We start from the raw sequence: 23,940 nt of genomic DNA on the forward strand, positions 1-23,940 counted from the left end.
AAACCCCGAACTGAAGAGTCACGTTTGTACCTGTAATTCCCCTCACGCCGCATTGCTTCCTCCCGGTCGCGGGGCGTCATGCCTTGGCCGCTGCCCGCGGCTCTGGTGCCGTGCTGGTACTGACTCAGCGCGGGGATCCGGTCCCCTGGGGAGGGCAGCTGGGGGGGGGAACGTTTTTACTTTCCTGTTTCTGAAGTGACTTTAAATTGCAGTATGACTTTTAAGTGCTGCAGTAGGACAACTTTGCAGGATACAAGGGCTCTTCCAGAAATGAGTGCCGTAATTCTCCCACCGCTTTCATTTACTGCATGCTGGGGAAGACTGACGTTTGCATGGGGCTGTTTCTAGAGAGCCTCCCCCCGCTCCCGGAGCCGCCTGCGTGAGCTGGGGCAGAGCCTCGCGGGACGGCACGTAGCCCCGCGTGCCTGCGATGACCACGGCCGGGACCGTTTGTGTGCGCAGAACGGAGCTGGGAAGTCCCCTCTCTGCTTTCAGGACAGAGGTGATTTTACAGTTTGCAATAAAACCGGGCTATTGAAGTGTTTTGGCAGATTTACCTTATGGGTTTATTTCAAACTGTGAAGTATGTTCAGCATGAAATATTTCAGCTGCTGTTTTGGTAAGCTGTGCAAGACTGATGATATCTATCACTCAGGCCCAAAATGATGGATCTTTACCGAGCCAGGATGTGCGAAAGATTTCAAGAAAGGAGGACGGTCAGTGATATTTAAAAAGAAGAAGAAAAAAAGAGAGAAAGAAAAGCTGGTTTTTAAGTTCTGCACCGGAATCCCTTGCAGTATGTTTAGGCAGAACATAAAGGGTTGGGTTTGCACTTAATTCAGTGCTTGCGTTAGCGCTGCAGTTCCCCTTTTTAAAATGTAGCTGCTTTGAAGTAGTCCAGCTATAAGCAATGGTATGGGGGTGCCAAGAGCTTGCTGCAGATGTGAAGTAGCGCAGAAGCCTTGTGTTAGTCCATGCTGGCAGCCTGTCCGGATAACCCAGGCAAGTTAATATCCCCACAATAATTTCTCTGTAGCGCTGGGATGAAGTGTCCTGAATCCATGCCACATAGCTGAACTCTCTCTCGTATCTGAAGGGACTTTCCTCCCCAAAATACCCCTGGCTGGCCAAGTTCATAGGATATTTTCTGTTCACTGATAGCAGAGAAATGAGGGGGGAGATGACAACAGTAGCTGTATGTGAGATGATTGCTGGGGTTTTGCTTTCCTTTATTGGTAAGCAGTGGCTTGTCCCAGGGAATTCTTTGGGATCTCTTCAGGTGGCCTGGCAGGGTTTGGTGGCTGTGGTCCCTCGAAACAGCGGCTGTGTGAGTATAGAGGGTGTGGTTCAGAAAATGCTCCCTCCTCTACAGGATAATGGCAGTCCTTGTTTGGGTTTTACAGCCAAATGCTTTCCTAAAATCAGGCCATCCTTCTTTCAGGAAGAAGCGTGCATCTGAACCAATGTATCTTAAATCCAACACTGGTTAATAGGTTTTAGTTATATTTCTCTCAACTCCATCGTGCAGACAGCGCATGTAGTCCAGCCTGTAATTACTGAGTCTGGGAACAGAAGCCAGGCTATTTGATGCAAAACAATAAAAGGATGGTTCCTTTTCTTGGTTAACAAAACACAGCTGTGACTTCAGGGTGGATGGAGTTGACAGTGAGCTGCAGAGATTAAGGTGTCCCACGTGAAGGTGACAGCCCGCATGAACGAGACTTGTGAAGCCTTTGGGAGGCGACAGCTAGGACCAGGCTGATTCCTGGTTATCGCATTTAATAATCCCATCCTGCGCACAGGCCTACGCAGAGTTAAGCAAGTTTGTTGTGAGTGAGTTTGCTTGGTCTCTATATTCAATGCACACCGAGCTAAGGTACCGATCTGTGACGTGGGCTATCTGCTGGGTGTTACAGCTTCAGCCTCCAAAGGGCTGGTGTCAGCTTTGCTGCTCAACAAGCCTGTTTGCTACCCCTTGATGATGCATGAGACATGTTAGGAAGCATTTGTGCATGTCGTTGCGGTTATCCTGGTGATTTCAGTCCCCTGAACTTGTATGTAATTAGCTGAGTTTCTCTTCCACTCATCTGTGATAATTATATATATTTCTGTGTCAAAGAACTTGGAAGGCAAGGCAAGAGGGGAGAAGAGGTAGCATGCTAATGTTAGGAAATATGCCTGGGTTTTGTCGTGGTTTTAAATGTGACTCTAGAATCTGTATTTTTAATAAGTTGCAAAATTCGAGAGTGCACCAAAAAATAACTATGCAAAATGATATGAAGTCAGAATAAAGTGGCAGCAAGAAAGATTTGAAAAACTAGTGTTGTCAGTTTAGGAAAAAGGACTGAAAAGTAACCTTTTAATAGTGTATGTAAATAATTTGAAGGGGAGGAGATACCACGTACCTGGGATAACCATGCAGGAGAGAAAACCTTTTTTTTTTTTAAAAAAAAAAAAAAAAAAAAGCAAAAAACAGTGACTGGAAGTTAGAATGTGACATAAGAAGGAGCTTACTCACACGTTTTGAACAGTTGTTAACCACCGGAACAGACTACAAAGAGACACCGTTCGTCATCTCTGACGCCTTCCAAAGAAAGACAGGATGCTTTTCTCAAAAAGATGCATTACTTGAACATGTCTTTAAGCTCAGTTAATGGGCGAGAGCTACGAGGGCTCATGATGCTCAAGGGCAGGCCAGGCTGCGCTCTGAAATGCAGACTTGCCTCTGGTTTATTTTGTTGCAGCGGTGCTTCGAGGTGCAAGAGCGGATCAGGACTGCGGTGGTGCGCTAGTCGAAGTGGTCACTTAGCTTTCAGCCTTTTCTTCTGCAAAATGTTTTGTGCAGACCAGTGACATGAAGGCCTAGAAAGCAGAACAAATAATCCCTAGTGATGATATTTACTTACTGTCCTTTTCTACCCGGAGAGAGCAAGCTGGAGGGGGCGAGGATGAAAGGAGGGTTGCCCGATCCCTTCAGGAGCAGAGTGGTGTTGGAGAGGAAGAGCAAGGAGAAGTTACTGCATAGGTTTCCTTGTACCTGGTTTTATTACCTGCTTTGCTCTGTGGTAGTTTAATAGATTATTTTGAATTGATGTCGGGAGAAGGAACGTGTCTGGCTGACTTTGCAGAAGCATGATGGCCTGTGCCGAACCCTACTCCTTTTCCACCCCCTTGAAACAAGCACTAGCTCAGGGTAACTCTGGAAGCACCAAATGCTCGCAGAAGATGCGGCGTGCTGTGGCTTGCCTGGTCCCCGACACCTGCAAGGAAACAATGCGCTGCAAAAACACATTCTCCTCTGTCGCCTGCAACGCTTTGCACTTGCAGACCTTCACGCAAGGAGATTTTTCCCTTTGTGTTTCTATGCAGTTTAACATAGCTTTTTCCATTCGCCCAAGGGAAAGCTAAACTATGAAGTTAGTTTTGAATGAAGGTGTGTAGGTGGCTGTTACTCCATGTTTAAAAATGATTGGGAATGCTTTATGTACTGCTCCTATGCATTGTAATTCAAGCTATAATGTTAAAAGCAGGTGTGTTTAATAGATGAATGTTAGGGGGCGTTTTTGTCATTTTGTGGCACACTTTTTTTTTTTTTAATTTTGTGGCTATAGAATTAAATGTAGTCACATTATCCCTGATGTTCTTTCATCAGAGATGAGTCTTGATTCGTTTAATGGGGTGGTTGCTGTGCTTTTGAGATGTAATACGTTTCATTGAGGTGCATCTACTAAAGCTGTGTTTTCTGAATCTGGCATTCATAAAACAAACCTCATGATCTTCTCTGTCATGCAGCATTTCTTGTTTAATGGCCATGTCTGTTAATGAAACAAAATACAGTCTCATATTGCCTGATTTCAGAATTTTGTAAGAGCAAAACTGATCCACTGCCAGCTTGCGGGTTGATAGCTAACCAAGTCTGTGTGATTGGATGTAGCCTTGTAGCATGTTTGGGAGTATTTTATTCCTAAAGTGCCCTTATTCCTTAAAGTGCTTGGTATGCTATATAACATACATAGCAATAGCAAATGTTTCATGAAGAGCCCAACTGAAATTTGGATGGAAAAAAAATGAAGAAAAGAAGAATATAGATGAGAGGAAGAGGGTAAGAGGAATTTGTTTGGGGGGGAAGTGAATTGATGTGGACTTTGAAAAGGGTGAGCAGAATTGCTCTTTCCTCAGAGCTCTTGTCTCAACAATGAAAAGTTTAGTGTTTGCTTGCCAAATGCCAGTTAGTTCCAAATGGAAACTATACTGTCGTTCCCAAAAGGCAGAAAGAATTGAAATGTAGTTTCTGGTGGGGATTAGATATTGGCTCAAATATAGTGTGTAGGTGTACAGACAGCGCTTTGAGAAAGCTTTAGGAGTATCCCATCTATGCACTCTTTGACAGTGGCTCTGTAAAAGATACCGGCTGAATGGATGCTGAGGCTCTCTCGAGAAAGAAAATAGGATACCTAAGCTTACTGCACTGAGCCAGCCTGCCTGCTCTGCTCTGCATAAGCCTCTAGACCATAAAATGAAACTCACACCTTCACTTTTCTTTCAGGATCCTTCAGTGCCTTATGCTGGAATAGCCAGACGCAGTCTGCATCCTGGTGTGCTGCGGGTCCTGGTTCTCTGCCCTGTCTTTTCAATGGAGACATGGGGGGTGTCTAGGAGGTCTCAAGTCCCAGCTTGTTAGTGGCTAAATTGGAATAATGTAGCTGACAGCTCAGGACCACCACTGTGGGCTTTTCTGCCACATACATGATGAGGGGACCTGCACTGTCCTGTATTGCTCCCAATAGATTCAGCTTTTGGGCTTGCATCGGTTTCATCAGGGAGCCCCTCAAAGGAGGAGATGAGCTTAAATGCTTGTTTGTCAATGGTTCTTTAAGTGTACTGTTCTTCAAGAATGCATAAGAGTAGGAATTTGTTGTTCCTTTTGTTCCAGATTGCTGTCCTAGCACACTTGCTCCTGCAGCAGTTGTGGTTACCCGACCTCTGTGTGCAAGTCACAACCCTGGCATTCTCCGTCTAAAATGGGCGCTCTGGTTCCATTTTAAAAAAAGAGCTTTCTCCAGTTTTGGTTTTGAGACTGTATCTGTAAATAAGTTTTACAATTTTTGTCATAATGATCACCACGTATTACCTGCTCAAGTGCAACTTGCAAAATCACACCTCTTAAAATAGTGGGTTTGATAGCTGGCATGTGGTTGATTCATATGTGTGAAGGTGTTAGGCATTCTGACCTAAATTGAAACAATCATTTTGTGACAACCATTGAATGTATGCACAGCACGCACAAGAATGCTTTACTGGAAACGTTCGTTCCATTTGTTTTTTCTCTGAAGTGCAATGGAAAGTCAGTTGACTTTGAAAAGACAACAAAAATCAAACCTGTCAGCAAGTAACAATTATGTGCATGCGAGGTATTTCTTCACCGTGGTTCATGGAAAAAAAGCTTTTCCTTCACCACTGCTTCATCACAGGGAAACTCCTCCTGTACAGGTTCTTTAGATGCTTAGTCAGGTGACACCAATCACTAGCTTGAAAGGCGAATTGTGTTATTTTTTTCAAAGAATGGTTACCCTTCCTAGAATCAGTGGTTTATGCTGGTGTATCTGAAACATTATTAGCAGTATGTTTGTAATTTAGTGCTGCTGAAATAAAATTGTCAAGATGCAACTTAGATAGAAACACTTCCTCTGTCTGTACTTGTAGACCCCAGGAAAGAGACAGTCCTCCAAAGAGTTGGATGTCTGAACAACCCAAGCCTGGTTTGGGTTCTTGGCAGACAGCTCAAGGAAATCATGTTAATGTATTTCTTGGTTATGCTTGTAATTGGGTGGTATTCTGTCCGCTAATTCTTGTTGGTTCAAAGAGCCAGTTTTTAGAATAAAAATATTGTCTATGTAAGTAATCTTTGTAGGACTTTGATTAGAGAATAGTTCTGCAACATATTTTCACATCGAGAGTCTCCATGATTCTTCCTTCTGTTTAATATCTTTGGGGACATCATTTCTATGTATAGCGTACTTGGTGTACTCATACTTCCTAGGTATCTTTGATATTACTCATTTGCAGATATTGGCAATAGTTGTCAATTATTTCGAATGAGATGAAGTCCTAGGAATGACCTGTCTTTGCTCTGTGGTAGCTTAATAGACTCTTTTGAATTGATGTAAGGAGAAGGCGCAAGTCTGGCTGGCTTTGCAGAAGCATGGTGACCTATGCTGTATCCTTCTTCTTTTCCATCCCTTCTGTTAATCACTAGAAGTAATAAAGGACTCTTCAGAGTTTACTTAAGATGCTCTGGGCAGGTAGACAGTGCTGTGAAGGTGGGATGGATATCTCACGTGAATATTGACCAGCTTCTTTAAATAGTAGCACTTCTGCTCTGTCAGAAACGAAAGAAGCAACTTTATTAGTGTTTCAAAGTCATTCAGTGGTGCACTGACTGCAGCTGCTTGGGGTGATCAAAGGCAGGCGTAGCAGAGACGGCCCTGTGTACTCTGCTTCTCAGAAAAGCAGGCAGGATATATTGCTATTCCCATTTTTAATTTGTTTTTTCAATAAATCAGGCTTCATTCCTATTCATCATGTAAAGCTGTTGGATCGTGAGCCACTGCAGAATGCTAACTAATTTCATAATACTCTGCATAAGGTGACCCACTTACAAGTTCATCCTTCAGTCGTGTTTAAGCTTTGGTCCTGATTTATGTAACAGCATATTGGTTTCATCAAGAATTGTCTGATCGCTCACTGTGTTGGCTCCTTTTTGACCTGTACATGATTTGTATTCTCCTCAATTTTAGGAAGAACTTTTTGTCTCTGTGCACATATGGGCTGAAGAACATTAATAAACCTTTGGAAAAATAGTCAAGGCTTTGAGCATTTCTGTCACTTAAAGACATATTAGAGTAGACATTTAAATGAGGTTTAAAAAGAAGCCTTTTGCAGACGGGAGAAGTGGAAACCTAGCACTAAATAGCCCTCATTATGTTTGCCCTGTTTGTACACTTTTGGGACTGAGATTAACATTGACTATTGCATGTTATGAGTCACAGCCCCTTTGATTCAATGGGAGGAAAGGCCGGACAGTTTTCCTCTGTGTTTTGTTCATACTGTTTTGTTTCTGAACTGAAAATCACCTTATAGATACTGTCCTTATATTACCTTAATTCATTGTACTTACCTTAATTCCATTGTTTAGTGAGAAGTGTGCCATATAAACATGTAAGGGTAGGCACGGTTTATTGTATTTGCCTCTTTAAAAGTATATTTGGAAGTTATTAATAAGGAAGCTAACGTAGTTGAGATACTTTGACTTTCTACCAGTAAGATTGGAATCTCTGTTTCTCTAGATTTCAGTTTACTGCAAGCTAATTAACTTTCCAGTCCTGGAGGATATCAGGCAGTGCAGAAAGATGAAATAATTCATGTTCAAATCTCTGTATAAAGATAAATATTTTGTTCTGTTTTCCCTTGTAGCATTCGTTCTTCTGCCGACTAACAGAGGATAAGAAATCTGAAAAGTTCTTTAAGGTTTTCTATGATCGCATGAAAGTGGCACAGCAAGAAATTAAGGCTACCGTCACAGTCAACACAAGTGATTTAGGAAATAAAAAGAAGGATGAAGACTCGGACAGAGAAGTACCAAACAGAAAAAGAGGTAATCCCCAGTTGTTCCCTTTTTAAAGTGACAAGGGAGTAAAATGCTGTTTTGAACTCATTGCAATTGATGCAATAATGCTCTGATCTCTGATCCCACAGAGCAAAGTTCAGAGATCAGTGGTGCCCTGGCTTGGGATTTCAAGAGCTTCATCCCCTCTTCATCCATTTGTGAGATTGTACTATTGAAATGATGAAAAGTATTTCTGAGATGAGACTCTGCCACCTTGTCTAACCTGACAAGCTGCCCAAATCTGATTCATAGTAATGACCCTGGACCGTGGGTCGTGGTCGGTGCCTTCTCTAATAATAACTGGAAAATCCTATTTTTCTTCTACAGCAGGTCCTTTTATTAAAACTCCTAATAGTGTTAGATGTGTGCTCCCTAACCAATTAATATTAGAATTTATAACTTTAATATGGTTTGCATAAAAGGTGTGAAGAGTGGCATGATAGCATTCTAAACTCAAGACCCTCACATTGCACTAAACATACTTACGAGAAAGAATTGATGATGAATAGCTATTATTATTATGGTCTCTGTGTGAAACTTTAATAGGAAATGCATGAACAGATTTTCTGGTCCTCTTTACTCAGTTTGCCAAAGGAAGATCTGTTCTTGTGTATTTTAGTGAGAGAGCCCATGACCCAAATCACAGAGGAAGTCCGGGATCAGTTACTAGAGGCTTCGGCAGCTACAAGAAAGGCTTACAACACCTACCGGAGGGAAGCTGATCCTGATGACCATTATTCAGCTGCAGAAGGAGCACAGTCTGCGACAGACAAGAGCAAGGATGACTTGGAGATGAGTGCAGTGATCTCAATAATGCAGCCCATCCTTCGTTTCTTACAGCTACTCTGTGAAAACCACAATCGGGATTTGCAGGTACGGTCTGGCTACTAAGCAAGTGTGCAAGTATAGCCTTGTCCAGTCACTACTATCATATCTGTCTTGCTAATCCCATGCTTTCTTCTTTTTTTTTTTTTAATAAATACATAACTGACTATCTTATTTGGCCTTGAAGATCTTCCAGTAAACTGCATTTATACACTGCTGGGCAAATACAGAAATACAGGCCAGTCCAAATGTCCAGTGTTCATTTTTTTATATTAATGATGGAGGAATCAATACTTGTGGGTTTTTTTGTTTTGTTTTAAATACATACTTAAAGTAAGCAGGTGGCCTAGGGTAAAGCTATTGATCTGCTGTTGAGAGAGAAAATACACATGCAGGAAAGTAACCAGAATGTTGAGACTTTGGTTCAGGCAACTCTAAGCATATGCTTACCTTTCAGTGAGGAATTAATATCATTGACTTTGGATCTCTTCATGTGCTCAGAGTTGAGCATGTACGGACAAGATAAAGAAAGCTAAAGCCCACCTGGAGTTGAATCTGGTGAGGGACATGAAGGGCAGCACAAAGAGCTTCTAGAGATACATCAGCCGCAAAAGGGAGGTTAGGGAAAATGTGGGCCTGCTGCTGAATGGGACAAGGGACCTGGTGACAAAGGACGTGGAGAAAGCCAAGGTATTCAATGCCTGCTTCTGCCTTGGTCTTTACTGGTAAGACTGGCTTTCAGGAATCCCAGGTTACTGAGACCAGAGGGGAAGTCTGGAGCAAGGAAGACCTACCCTCAGTAGAGGAAGATCAGGTTCGGGAGCAATTAATCAAGCTGAATAGACGCAAGTCCCTGGGACCTAATGGGATGCATTCACAGTGCTGAGGGAGTGGTCAGTGTCACTGCGAGGCTACCCTGGATTGTCTTTGAAAGGTTGTGGCAATCAGGGGAGGTTCCTGAGGAGACTGGAAGAGAGTAAGTGTCACCCCTATCTTCAAGGAGGGCAAGAATGAGAATTTGGGGAACTACAGGCCTCAATGCCTGAGAAGGTGGCGGAGCAACTAATCTTGGAAACCATTTTGAAATACATGGAAGCTGATTGGGAGTAGTTAGCATGGATTTATCTTCAGACAAGCTGATGAAGTGCAGGCTAGATAAGCAGACAGTGAGGTGGATTGAAAAGCGGCCAAACTGCCGGACTCAGAGGGTCGTGATCAGGGGCATGAAGTCCAGTTGGAGGCCAGTCACTCGTGGCGTTCTCCAGAGGTCAGTCCTGGGATCAGTACTGTTTAAGCTCTTCATTAATGACCTGGACAGTGGGGCAGAGTGCACCACCAGCAAGTTTGCAGATGATGCAGAACTGGGAGGAGTGGTTGATTCAGCAGATGGTTGTGCTGCTGTTCAGAGGGAGCTCGACAGGCTGGAGAAGTGTGTCGACAGGAATGTCACCAAGTTCAGCAACAGGAAGTGCAAAGTCCTGGCCCTGGGGAGGAGCAACCCCTGCACCAGTACAGGCTGGAGACCAACCAGCTGGAAAGCAACTTGGCAGCCAAAGACCGGGAAGTCCTGGGGGATGCCAAGCTGACGATGAGCCAGCGATGCGCCTTTGCAGCAAAGGCGGTGAAGGGCCTCCTGGGTTGAGTTAGGCAGAGCATTGCCAGGAGGTCAAAGGGGTGATCTCAGCACTGGGGTGTCCCCAGTACAAGAGAGCTATGGGCATAGTGGAGCAAGTCTCATGAAGGGTCACAAGGATAACTGAGGGCCTGGAGCCTCTGTTATGTGAGGAGAGGCTGAGAAAGCTGGGACTCTTCAGCCTGGAGAAGAAGCCCTGGGGAGATGTTATCAGCGTGTAGAAATAGCTCATTGGAGGTGGGGGTTAAAGAAGATGGAGCCAGACTCTTCTCAGGGGTGCCTAGTGACAGGACAAGAAGCAATGGGCACAAACTGAAACACAGGCAATTCCAATTAAGAAAAAGGTTGTTTGTTTGGGGGAGTTTCTTTTTTTAATTTATTTTTTTAAATACTGCTAGGGTGATCAAACATTGGAAAAGGTTAGCCCAGAGCGGTTGTGGGTGGTGCCTCCTGCTTGGAGACTTTCAGAACCCGACCGAATGTGGTCCTGAGCAACCTGCTCTAGTTGACCATACTTTGAGCAGAGGCATTGGACAAGACGGTCCCTAGAGGTCCCTTACCACAACTGTTCTGTGATATTCTGTGATGTGTTTGTATAATTTTAGAGTGAGTCCCAAACTTGTACATTAGTAATCTTACCTAGTGCATGCCTCCACAGGAGATAAGATTTTTGCTTACAAATGGACTGTAATTAACATGATTTTTGTTCAGTGAAACCGTTGCTGCTGGATTAGGATCGAGTGTAAGTGAGGAACTGGTGAGACACAGTAGACTCTACTAAATGGCTTCATAAAGGAGGGATAATTGCCTTGATTGCGTATTGTTGTACTGCATGGCAGAGCTGTAGGACCCTGCCTGAGTGTTTTTCAGCCCTGCCGAATCAGTTCTGATGAACTCGAATGCCCTGCTGCTGGCAATATTTGAAATCAGATCTGTATGTTAATGTTCCTGTGCTATGAACATGTAATTCTTTCAACATTGTATAGGTGCGGAGGTTACGTACATCGGTTTTTTTCCTAATTTTTTCAGAAACTATTTGATCTTTGTTTTGTCAAACAATTTTCATGCCGTTAGCAATGTCGGAGACAAGTAGGACAGCGGTTTTATGTGGCAGGAGTCCAAACCGCACGCACAGGATCCTTTGCTGCTGCTGTCTTTGCCTAGGCACTGAAAGCTGTAGGAACAAAGCTGACTGCAAGCCAGTGCAGAAGCTGGGCCTGAGCTGTTTGCCGTCCTGAATGATTGCATTCCCCAGGCAGCAGGAAGTTGCATTCTGCTCTGGGAGAAAAAGGTTAAAATAGAGGTGGGAGGAACAGTATTTCAAATGTAATCCTGTTACTGCCTGCCTTGACACTTGCCTTTCTCCTTTTGACCTGGCAGGGAGGCAGGTATGTCTGAAGCTTCAAAATCTGTGTGTCTGCAGGTAGTAGGTATAATTTAACTCTTATCAATATTGCCAGTGGAATCACTATGTAAAGGAATATGTAATATGCTTCTCATTCTGGAAGCTCTATGTTTTCCAGAATGACATGAATTGCATTTGAATTAGAAGTGAATAGTCGTCATCCAAATAGTGCAGTTATAGCTTTATGTCCAGCAGGTTTTCACCAAGCATTTTACAAGCTTTTAGCAATTGTGAGGAACCTGACGTACAGATGCAGGAAAACAGAAGTCATTGCCATGGGAGTCAAAGGGTATGCCTCCTAAATGAGGGGGAAGTCCTCATGAAATGACTCATGGAGTTGCAGTACTGTACCTTTTCCATCACTTGGTTGTTCCTTTCCCAAACAAAACTGCAGTTTGCTCCCCATTTCACACCGTTAGTATTCTGCCTCCTTCAAACTTACTCCACTTAACTGGAGGAGTTGTTGACTAAAGTCATCTCCAATATCTTTACCTTTATGGAAGGACTGGTACTGATGGGTAGATGCTTAAGGGTGCTTTGGTGCTCACTTAAGACTGAAAGCATTGAATGTTGCTATGGAGTACTTCTGTTATCTCTGTTTTTCTCAGCACACAGATACCTGGGATACTCTTAAACTTGCATTAGGCCTGAGGATTGATTGTGCGTGAGAGCCAAGCCTTGAAAGCGAAGTTATAATAGCTCTGACTTGCTGTCGCCAGCCTGTAATCTATGTTGATTGTACCTAACTGCAGTCACATCGGTTTCCTTACTAGATCTCTTCTATACTGTCTCTTCTCTTAATGAGGATGTTCCTGTATCCTACCGAATTAGTCACAGGAACTGAAGCTAGTGACAAATTGAGCAAAGTATCCAGGGAACACTTGGCTATAAACAGGAGAGCTGGACTTAACGTACAGTGAGGAAGAATGGAAAGGGGTGATTCCCTGCAGAGAAGAGTTCCTTCTGCAGTCCTTGCCTGAATATGTGCTAAAGACCAACCTTTCCACACAGTGACATTTAAATGTACAGCTTCAATGTTAGGTTTAGGAATCTCATCTTGAGGGGAAGAAGTATTACTCCATTTTTTTCTTATGAAGTGAGTTGTTACTTCTTTGAGATTAAATATTATAGTAATGTGCCAGGCAGCCATGTTCAGAGTAAAGGTCTAAGTCTGTAGGTTAAGTGTTGCTTTCGTTGTACAAATTGACATAACTTTTATCATTGGGTTCTACTGTCTCTTTTATTCCTAGTCTCTGGAGACATAGCCTAGGTAATAACTAAAAGTAAAGCTTTGCATGCTGCAGGATAACGATTCGATAATTTGGCTAATGGGACGTTACTACTGCATGCAGATAATGAGCTGGTTTTGCTCGTCCTGTTCTGGGCAAGAGGCATGTGTGAGAATTAACTTTTTAAGACTGAAGGAAGAGCCTGTATTCAGTGGGGCTGGGGGGGAAGCTTGCTGTACCTGGTTGCTAGTAAAGAAAAATCAGGTTCTTATTTTTTTTTTCTTCCTTTACAAAGTTTTTTTTCCAATTAGGGATCTGATTTCTGTTAAAACAGAGACTTCGTCCAGTGGAAACACTTAGGTTTCGGGGGGAATTATCCAAGCAAGTCGCAGAGCCTTGTCGTCTGGGGATTCTGTTTTCATCCTGTCTTCAAGAAACTGAGCTAGTATTCTGAACGCAGCCAGTTTTATTTTTACTCATTGCATTTTCTCTAACGGGTACTCAGCTTTCAGTGGTGTACAGGGAAGGAAGATCTCCAACACCCTGATACGCTGTTGCGGCATTAAGAACTGGCTGCAGATGCTGCTGTAGATGATCTGCTTTCTGCTTTTGGAAGCGTAACTGTATGTTACGCAGTTATACTGTTATACAGGCACGTATCCCAGAAACAGGGAGGACTGCTGTCTAAAAACTTACAGTAACATGAAGTCAGCCAAAGATCCAGATCTACCGTGGATCATTCTGCAATGAAATGTTAGGCCTGTTTAAAATTTTGAGGTCTATTTTGTGGTTGGAGGTGAAAGATGGAGTGAACAAGGTGTGCTGCTGCTGAGCTCCCTCCCCAGCCCCCAGCACACACCGTGTTATTTGCAAGAGCTATTTTAGTCTCAGTTTGGGGTTTACCGTTGGGTCATCCCGCTTCTGTTTTTCATAGGACCCAGCTCTCTAAAGACAATCCGTCTTTTTGACGCTTTCCCTTGCCTGAGCGTGCAGGATGAGTGAGGTGGTGTGGATGGCATCCTCTGCCCTTTTCCCCTTTTCCCCTCGGGATCCCACAAGCGACGTGTTTTGCCGTATGTTCTGACTGAACCTGCAGCTCTGTGATCGCTGTTCTGAACGCAGCCTTGGGGGCCGGTTCCTCAGAGTCGTTCCCATCAAAAGTTTTTGGCTGGCATTTTCGGTAATGGAGAGTTGTGTTCCCACTTTCTACCCTCTGAGATGGTCCGGGGAGCTCAGCCTGGGTTGGCAGCGACTTCAGCAGAGGTTTCCTTGGACGCTTTGTCACTGTGGAGTGGGGTCTTGTCCTCTGCGTTTTTCTCCTTCAGCTTGTTTAGCCATCTAACGTTGCCTGCTTTCCTCCTGTACCTTGTTCTTCCTCTTTCCTTTGTTTTCATTGACTTTGGATCAACAAGCCAAGGCTGGTATAAACCTAGCTGTTATCAGAGTAAGCCTTACCATAGGGAGAGATTCTTGACAGGGCAACATTTTGTTTCATCGCTTTCAGTATTAGCTATTATTTTTGCCTTTTCCTGGAGGGAAGGGAAGAGCTCTGATCTTTTGTAGCATCAACCTTTCTGTGTTCTGACAAGTTAATCAAAAGTCAGGATATTAAACGAGCAATCAGCTTAAATGTGCTGAATCACTGTCACCTTTAGTCTGCATTCATAGGCAGCATTTTCCTTTTTTAGCCTAGCCTTCAATTGAATCTGGCAGTTTCTCAGTCTGTTTGCCTTAAAAGACTTATTAGTCTGACGCAACCACTAGAGGCAATCAGTTAACAGCACTCCTCTGCAGGCGCGGGGAAGAGACCTTGCTGCTTCCAAAGTCCCATACATTTTGTTCCTCTGGGATTTCTTTTCCCACCTTTGAAGTGAAGTGTTTTGTAACCAGCTAGGATGGAGCTAGATAGGAGTTATCCTGCTGGAGCTTCTAGGAAAAGAGGCAGTGGTGTCTGTTCCTTTTTGCAGAACACTGCTGGGAACATGCTAACAACTAGTCACTGGAATAATCTGAGTCACTGGAAAAATGCTTTTCATTAATTGTCCCTCTTTGGGGTGTGTTTTTGTTTTTGTTGTTGTTGTTTTTTGTTGTTTGTGTTTTGGAATGCAGGAGAGAGGAACTATGTTTAATCCATACTGATAAATCTGGTATTTCATTAGAGGAACTGCAGCTAATCAGCAGCTTCCAGCAGGGATTACGGTAATTATGTGGGAAGAAATGCAACAGAGAGAGTTGCAATTAAAGATGCCTTTCTCCGAGTCATGCAGTCAGTACCTCCTTGCCACTTGAGCATGTGCTATGTGCTATGAAACCAAAGTCAGGGAACCGCTTTTTCTGCCTTGGAAAAGGTCTCAAGAGGAGAGTCTGCAGTGCTTGTTAGTAGCTAAATGCAGCGGGTAGGCTAAGAGGGGGAGCTGCCAGGCTCAGGAGAGCTTTTTGATCGAGAGAATATAGTGTATTGCCTACTCTGTTCGTTCTCAGTGCTCTATTGGATGTGTTCTGTATATTGCTTGTTGTTTTCTGTAAAATATGAAGCCAACAAGCTGCTCAAGAGAGCAGTGCATTGAAAACAAGCCCTGGAAAAGTCTTAGATTGATTGTGCCTCCTTGTGATCAAGCTCCAGTGAAACTAGCAGCAATATTACCATGCAGTGAAATCGTAGGTGGATGGACTTAATAAAAGGTTATACTCCAAACATAATTTTTATGCTTTTTTCCTCTGCTCCCTTGCCCTCGACTTTCACACTGGCACTGCAGAATTTCCTACGCTGCCAGAACAACAAGACAAACTACAACTTGGTGTGTGAGACGCTGCAGTTCCTGGACTGTATCTGCGGAAGCACAACTGGTGGACTTGGACTTCTCGGCCTGTATATAAACGAGAAAAACGTGGCGCTGATCAACCAGACGCTGGAAAGTTTGACGGAGTACTGTCAGGGGCCTTGCCATGAAAACCAGGTAATGTGTCGGTAGCCGTGGAAGGAGCAGTCGTTCTCCATCTACCTGCAGTGTGATCTGTTGAGCTTGGCTATTCCTTTGCAATGCTGCTTGTTTATTTGCCTGACAATTTTTTTTCCTTATTTTTATTTTTTGCCTTTATGAACCCCTAAGAATCAACTTCTTTCTTGGAGGCCCTTCCAAGGAATGAAACCATTGAAAACATCAATAGATGTTTTCCTGCTCTGCTGTGATTTATGTTGTCTTACTAAACTTGGCAGGGAGAGTGGGCAGTTTTTATACTTAAAATTCTTTATAGCAAAAACGTCGCTAAAACAGCGCTCCATTGCCTGTCGTAAACGAGGCCAGAAACGTGGCCACCCAGCCCAGAGGGAGAAGCTTGAGCGCTGCAGTTTCATTAATGAAGGTGATAACCGTGTGGGAGTTTGGGGTTATTTTCAGACTTAGTCTTGTGGGTTGCTGACGATGATTCCTGCGCTTGCGCAGCACGTGCACACTGGCAGTGCTGGGGAGGACACGGTGCTGGCTCAACGTGCACGGGCTGCACGCTGGCGAGGACTGCAAAGCCTCTGAGAGGGTCTGGCTTCTCCTGAAACCATAGTCACTATTGGCAGTATGTTATGCTATAAGCAGGAATAACTGTTTTAAAACAAGCATGGCAGTTTAAATAATCACATTACAGGGAAGGCATAACTGAATAGTGGTGATAATCCTATCAGATAAAGCAGTTACTGGCCCAAGACTGGACTTCGTCTGGTCTGTGCCTCTAAAGTTAAAGAATTTGGAATGAATTTGGAAGATACTTTGTTTGCACAAGCAGGAGCTTGTAGCTGCTCAAGAATTACGATTTGTCCCAGTGGGGAAGATCATAGGGCAGCAGCAGCTGCACTGCTTGGCTGTGCTTCTCCACCGTATCCTACCACCTCCTGATGTACTGCACAGCCGTGTTTTAGAATAGCTCCACCAATTCATTAGGCCCATTCATCCACCTTTGATCGAAATGTGATTCATGCTATAACTGTTCCCTTCAGTGGAATGACATCTAAAGACTGGAAGTCTAGAATAAACCATGCTAAATAAATACCTATCCCAAAATAATTTTCCAAACTCTGACTGCTCTATGGCATTGACTAAACAAATAACAAGTGCTCAATACGTATTTTAGAGAATATTTTTTACAATGGGCTGGCATGATCTGATAGTCACATCTTCCAGGTGTGGATGTAACCCATTTAACAAGCAAGATTCAGGATTTGCAAGTAGGGATATCTACTTATTTTTCCCATTTGCATCCTGTTTGAATGTAAATATGGTATAAAAAGATTGGAATATGACTTTTTTCAAAAAGTCTTCAAGAAAATCTGTGCTTTGAAGTATTTTTTTCTTTTTGTATTCAAGCATAATTTACAGCAAAGCTGAACAAAACATAGTGGGGATGACCACATGCTAAGATGAAATCAGACCTAGGTAAGAGCATGCATGCAGGTGTACAGGACAGTTTATCATAACAGGAAGTTTATCTCTGCAGTGCATACCACTTTAGGCGGAATAATAACCTTTAAATGTAGGTATATCTTTGCAGTGGGAATTGATGACAAAGCAGGGCTGTAAATTTTGAATCCAGCAAGCTACTGTCAGTTTGTGCACTTTAGTTATATGTCATTATAAAAGCAAGGTTAAAGGGTAAGCAAGAAGGTTATGGGAATGCATGTTCTTTGGGTAGAGGGCACCAGAGCTGGTGTTCATTGGCACATCTCAAGTAAAGGAAACTCTTCCTAATCTTGGAAAAAAAATATCCTTCCTTAGCTACATGTTCAGCCTAAACCCTTTGGCATGAAAATGCTTCATGTATCAACTGTGTTGCTTTTTGCTTCCTGAATCTGGGTGGTTTCAGTAGGACATGCCATGGTTGATTATAGGAAAAGCTTGAATCAAAATGCTTTAATCTCTTGTTATTCCACCCAGTAGAGTTTTCTGTTCAGTTATCCATCTCAAACAGCTTATGAGGTGATGAAAGAGAGGTGACTCTTCTGTTCTGGCGGGGTCACTAGACTGAGCTGCGTGTGTAGTGTAGACAATTAGTGAAGTTGTGATGAATTTTCTTTGGACAGAACTGCATCGCTACTCATGAATCCAATGGTATTGACATAATCACAGCATTAATTCTCAATGACATCAACCCTTTGGGAAAGAAGAGGATGGACCTTGTGTTAGAACTGAAGGCAAGTGAATATTTTCTGCAGTCTACGTTAACAGTAAGATGAAGCATAATTTTATTGTTGGAATCATGGAAACATGCTGGTGTTTACTATATCCCAATGTTCAGAAGTGCCAAGAAATTATATGCATCAGATTGCTGAAGGCAGTGCCCAGAGATTGTTTGTCGCAGGTATTTCATCTTTTAAATGATAGGGCAGCATCTAATGTGAAATCACCAGCTTTGAGGTGTGGGGGACTGCAGGCAGTCAAGATATGCTGAGGAATTCTAATTCCCCTGTTGAAAATCTAAATCCAATGAAAAATTCTCTATTGTCAGATGAACTGTTACATATACAATGGAAATAAAATTTCTTGTGCTACCTCTGGTTCCCCAATGCTTTATTACCATAAAGTTATGTTGATGTTTAGTCATCACAGCTTTTTTTAGGGCTATTCATATTAATGCTGAAATAATTAGCCCTTATATTGATTTCAAAATATGCAAACCTGTTGTCTTATAACAGCTGTAGTCACAGAGTACTCCATCTTCATAATGTACTTAAGAAATATTTCCTGTCTTACTTATTGTCCCTTTTTACAATGCAATGTCTAGTTGTTTTCCATTGCTGACTCACACTATTATGGGTAGTGTGGGTTTTTTATTATTCTAAATAAAAAATGCTTTTAGACTCAATTAGCATTATACTTCAAAATTAAATACTTTTATTGGTTTTTATTGTCAGTCATGATGGATTTTAATCTTAATTGTTCATATTAAAGTAGTCTGGTGCCTTGTGGTAGTTTCCCATTTCCTCCCTCTATTTCTTGGCATGAACAGGTCGCAGAGTAATTTTCAGTTAAAAGCAGTGAAGCATGTCTGTGTCTTCAGCCTTGGCTGTCCTTTGATTTAATCAACAGCATCTCGAGTAGAGCTGAGCTGCACCATTTTGGAGCTGAAAGCTTCTAGTAATGTTGCAGCATCTTTAAAACAAAAAATAATTCGCACAAGCTTGAAACCTCAGTATTTTAGGAATCTAAAGCTTAAATTGAGTTAATTTGTCCCCTAATAACTAGGGTTTGGGAATTAAACTGATAAAAATAACACAAATTTATATATCTGGATACAGATGCGATGGCATGCTTGGTGAGGTGGGGCTCCAGGAGTCCTGCAGTATTTGTAGCTGGGTGCCTCTAACTTGCTGGCTATGTTCCTAGAAACCAGGTGCCTTGAGCCCTCGTAGGCAGTGGGTGTTTTAGAGCCGCAGCTGGGTATGTTCAGCCTTTGCTTCCTGGCAGCAACTGGTGTTTTTTCCCTTCCATCAGAACAATGCTTCGAAATTGCTGCTGGCCATCATGGAGAGTAGGCACGACAGTGAGAATGCGGAGAGGATCCTGTATAACATGAGGCCGAAAGAGCTGGTGAGTCCCTTGGCCCGTTCCTAGAGCTCTGGCTGCCTGACCTTGCCACAGCAAGGGGATAGGCAGTCGTTGCAGCTGGGGACAGAGGACACTGTCAGCCCTAGACCTGGCCAGGAGCTCTGCGCTCAAGGAGTCTGTACGTGGATCGCTAGTAACTGGAGGAGCTTTCAAGGATTCGACTGAATGAATGCAGTGTCTGTTGGCTGTCTGGTTAACGTATTAACTGCTGGAAACACAAACAGAACATTCAAAGTTCAGCTGAAACCCTGTCAGCTTGTCTCGTTGTGCGTAGTTATGGCAGCGGCCAGAGATCAGAACGTAACACAACATACCACAAGTACAGCCCAGAACATGTTACTTAGAGAGGGAAACATAAAGTTTAGTTTCTTGTGTTCATGAACTGAGCTGAAGTTATTGAGTTCAGGCTTCCTATTTTATCTTGGATATTTAGAAGCCCATTGACCTACCCCTTGAATGTGAATGCTCAGCTCCCTTTGATTTCTGTAGGAGTACCAAATGTATACTGTCCTTTGCAGGCTTTAGCCCTCAAACTAGAGCTGTCACTTCATTTGCCTGTGTCTGTATTTCTAGGTGGAAGTGATAAAGAAGGCATATCTACAAGGTGAAGTGGAATTTGAGGATGGAGAGAATGGAGAAGATCTTGCAGCATCTCCAAGGAACGTGGGACACAATATTTATATACTAGCTCACCAGGTAGATGATGGTCACTTGCAGCTTTTGTAGCACCAAGTATCATAAATTCTGAATAGCAAGAGATCTGCTTTTTACTGACAGTTAATTGTTCACCTCTGAGGCAAACTCAGTACATACTCTCTTTTTATAAGAGTAAATTCCAGTCTTTACAGAATTTTCTTCTTTAATTCTTTAATATGAATAAGAAATTTCTTGGACTTTTATGATGGGAAGCAGGCAGTCTCTTGACCAAGTTTCTGAAGACACGTGATTCAGGATCTTGGCAGTTCTAGGAAGCAGTCTATTTTTCAGCCGTATCAAAGGTCACTTTATACTAGTTGGATTTGTTCTATTGGTACAACTTGGTGATTGAAAGATAAAAGACCAAGTGTTGTTGTTTTTTTTTTTTTTTAAAGAAAAAAAAAAAAGGACAGACCTAGGGTCTAGTTAATATGTTTATATTTTGGTGCTACATATAGCAGTCTATTAGAGATTCCTTGTTCCTTTTGCATGTGAGAAGAAAAAACATCATTATGCTGTAAAATGAATTTGAAGCATCCAGAAGCATCTTTTTGGAGCAGTGCTCTGTACATCTGCTCTTCAACTGAGGCAAAGTTTCTTCTCCATACTTGAGATACTTGAGTGATTGGTGCACCTCTGAATTAGGTTGGATGTAGATGGATAAACTGTATGTGAATCTTCAAAACTTTCCCAAGTCAGGCAAAGGGTGGGGAGAGATTGGGTAAGAGAGGAATAACAACATGGATATTAAAAAAATACATATTTGATTCATTCTGACTTGCTCCCAAAATAGAGCTACAGGGTGTCTGGTTGGAATGGAACAAGCCTTCTGTCAACTTTGCCCTTTCTTAGCAGCTGACTGTGTACTATTTCTTTTTTTATGCCAAAAATCAAATATTTAATATCACAGAGAGACATCTGGTGTCTCCCACTCCCTTTGCATTCCTTTATTTTAGTTGGCTCGTCATAACAAAGAGCTGCAGAACATGCTGAAGCCCGGAGGTCAGATAGAGGGAGACGAGGCTCTGGAGTTCTACGCCAAGCACACGGCACAGATTGAGGTAAAGAAAAACTGTGACTGCTGGGAGATGTGTGTGGGGAAACCATCTTCTGTGGAAAGAGCAATTTGGAAGAAAAACTATGTAATTAAACAACAGTTATATTATATGTGATATTTTGATTGAACTGACTACCTGTGTGTGGACTGTCATCTTTGACACAAGAACATGCATATATTTTTTTTTTTTTTTTTTGACAGTCTCAGGGTGGGGGGAAGCTATTTTTGAGCCGTCTTGTGTAGGCTGTAAGATGGAACTAAGCAGAGCTCTGTTCACAGGTAAAAGTATAGCTTCACTTACGTGTTACTTTTTGGCCAGTACTATGGCTGAATCCATGAAGTTAGCAATATGTTTTGCCATTCTTTCTTTATTTAAATGACAATTTGGCCTGTCACACAGTTAATCTAAGATGCTGCTTAAAAGTAAAACACACACAAACATGAAAACTTTCTAATAAGCAAGATGAATAAAACTCCTCTTTTTTTGCCTGTGCAATAAGCGTGGCTAAAACTTGCTAAGATTCTCAAACTGGGTGACCAGATTGCTCTGGAATTCAAAGCAGGTTTGGTGCAGGATTTGATTGGGCCCTTTGGAAATCCCAGGTAAAAACGGTATTACCAGAATAAGACCACAGCATAGAAACTATCACTCTTGGAGCTAAGTGTGGGCTTGCTTTGAAAGGTAAATTAAGTGAAGTGTCTGTCAAGCTGCTGTTCTACAGAAATGTGTCCGAGTTTCTACATGCAGCTGGTTTTAAAGGAATAAAAAAGAACGCAAGAAATAAAAACATCTAAAACCCAATAAAAACTCTAATAAGACTATTGTTCAGATTGTCAGGTCGGACCGTACAATGGAGCAAATTGTCTTCCCTGTACCCAGTATATGTGAATTTCTCACCAAGGAGTCCAAGCTGCGGATATATTATACCACAGAGAGAGATGAACAAGGCAGTAAGATCAATGATTTCTTCATGAAATCGGAAGACCTCTTTAATGAGATGAACTGGCAAAAGAAATTGCGAGGTAGGTTGCTGTTGCCGATGCCGTTGTGTGAAGTGTTACCAGCAGAGTGCTTAGGTCAGGCTTTCAAAGTTTGAAATATTGACTCGATAGCAGATGGTTCCCCAGTGTGGCAGCAACCTTGATGACTGTTTGAAAGAGTCTGCTCCTCTGCACGATGGCATTATGTTGCAAGGAAATCAAGCTTAATGTTAGAACAATATGGACTAACTGGAGAAAATCCAGGGGGGGAAATGTAAGAAAGATCGCAGGTCATCTTTTTTAAGATCCAAGAGGAAGGAACAAATTTGTGGTGGCTTAGCATCAAGGAGAAGGCATTTGGTGGCGGGGAGAAATGGAGAGGACAGAACTGAAGAAAATAGTAGTCAGTTCTCCTTTCCTGTGCTGAAAATAAGAAGCCATTGCCTTAATTGAAAGAAAGAATAAGACGAGATAATGCAGCACTGATGTGGGCTGCCCATGGGGAGGGTATGGCGTCTCCAGCAACGGAGATCTTTAAGAAGAGGTTGAACAAGCGTTTGGCAGTAACAGCAAAAGTAGAGTTGATTCTACCTTTGGGCAAGGAATGGGCCCCAAGATCTGCTGATTAAGCCATTCCAGCCCTGTAATGCTAGAATATCTGAAAGCAAACTTTTTTCAAGCACTCATTTTCCTGCTTTTTCCTCTGAGGTTCTCTCTGGCAGTTAAGAAAACTTTTAAAAAATTTTTCTACTCTATGCAGTACCATCACTCCCCCTGGTAAGCCTTCTATCTAATTTGCTTAGGATTATTTTTTAAAGAATGTTTCTGGTTTCACTGAAATAGAAACGTTGCACATGAGGCTCAGCTTCAGTGGACAGCAAGGAGCAGTTAGAATTTAGCAACAGTGACCCTCTGAAATGTCAGAGATAAAGCAGCTATTTCCTGCTCGAGTCAACATCTGCCATCTGATACTGCTGTTGTTCCCCATGCTTGAATCAGTTAAACTCTAGTTATTAGCGCAAGAGCTCAAACAGGTCCAGAACTCCCTCCTAAAGCAAATGTATGGTTGAACAGGCAGTGGACTTCTGCTGTAAAACTGTATGCTATTGTCAACCAAAAAACTGCCTGCAGAGCCAGACAAACGCAAACCATTTAAATGATGTGGTAGTAGAAGTTTGCTCCCTGACAGACTGCACTGGTACTTGGGCATCATTGCATATCTTAGAAAAATATTAGGTTAGATGGGACCTCCAAAGATCATCTAGTCCAACCATCAAAGTTAGATCAGGTTGCTCAGGGCTTTGCCCACTCAGCTTTTGACCGACAAAAAGGTACCCTGGGCACCTCTTCCAAGCCTTCCATCCCTCTTGTTGTGAAAAGCTCTTTTTCTTGTGTTCTCCTGGGATTTCCCTTGTTGCAACTTGTGGCTGTTGCATCTTGCCCTGTCGCTGTGCACCTCCACGACGAGTCTGGACTCTCTCCAGTTCCTGGTTTGATGTATATGCGCAGTTCACGCTGGAGTTGACCAGCTGCCACACTGGAGAACAGAGAGCTGATGGAAACTCAATATTTGCTTCTGATTGTTGGGGCGTGTGTGTGTATGCATAGATATGTATTATATATATATTTTAACAGACCCTTTAACAGACAAAAGCGAGTTGGAAACCTATTGTTTAAAATGATCAAACTCAGATATAGGTAAGATAGTCTGAAACTTGATCAGCTCTACTGAAATATTTTTTTGATGCATCTGAATACTGAATAGAGTAGAGCTATTTCAACTTAACAATGGCTTGGTAGTTCTGACAGTCTCAATTCCTGGTAAGCTGCTTCCTAACATGACTTCTAAGAACTG

General features: G+C 42.6%; 1 protein-coding gene across 1 annotated transcript in view; it reads left to right on the forward strand.

The window, feature by feature from the left end:
* The window catches only part of ITPR1 (inositol 1,4,5-trisphosphate receptor type 1), a 179,942-nt gene that overhangs the window by 123,496 nt on the left and 32,506 nt on the right, over nt 1-23,940 (forward strand). Inside the window, 8 exon segments of the mRNA XM_064519235.1 lie at nt 7,474-7,654; nt 8,286-8,539; nt 15,515-15,715; nt 17,827-17,937; nt 19,238-19,333; nt 19,925-20,047; nt 21,004-21,108; nt 21,935-22,127. Of these exon segments, the coding sequence (XP_064375305.1) occupies nt 7,474-7,654; nt 8,286-8,539; nt 15,515-15,715; nt 17,827-17,937; nt 19,238-19,333; nt 19,925-20,047; nt 21,004-21,108; nt 21,935-22,127 (1,264 nt within the window).

The sequence above is a fragment of the Dromaius novaehollandiae genome, chromosome 12 (assembly GCF_036370855.1).
Source record: "Dromaius novaehollandiae isolate bDroNov1 chromosome 12, bDroNov1.hap1, whole genome shotgun sequence".
NCBI classification, from domain to species: Eukaryota; Metazoa; Chordata; class Aves; order Casuariiformes; family Dromaiidae; genus Dromaius; species Dromaius novaehollandiae.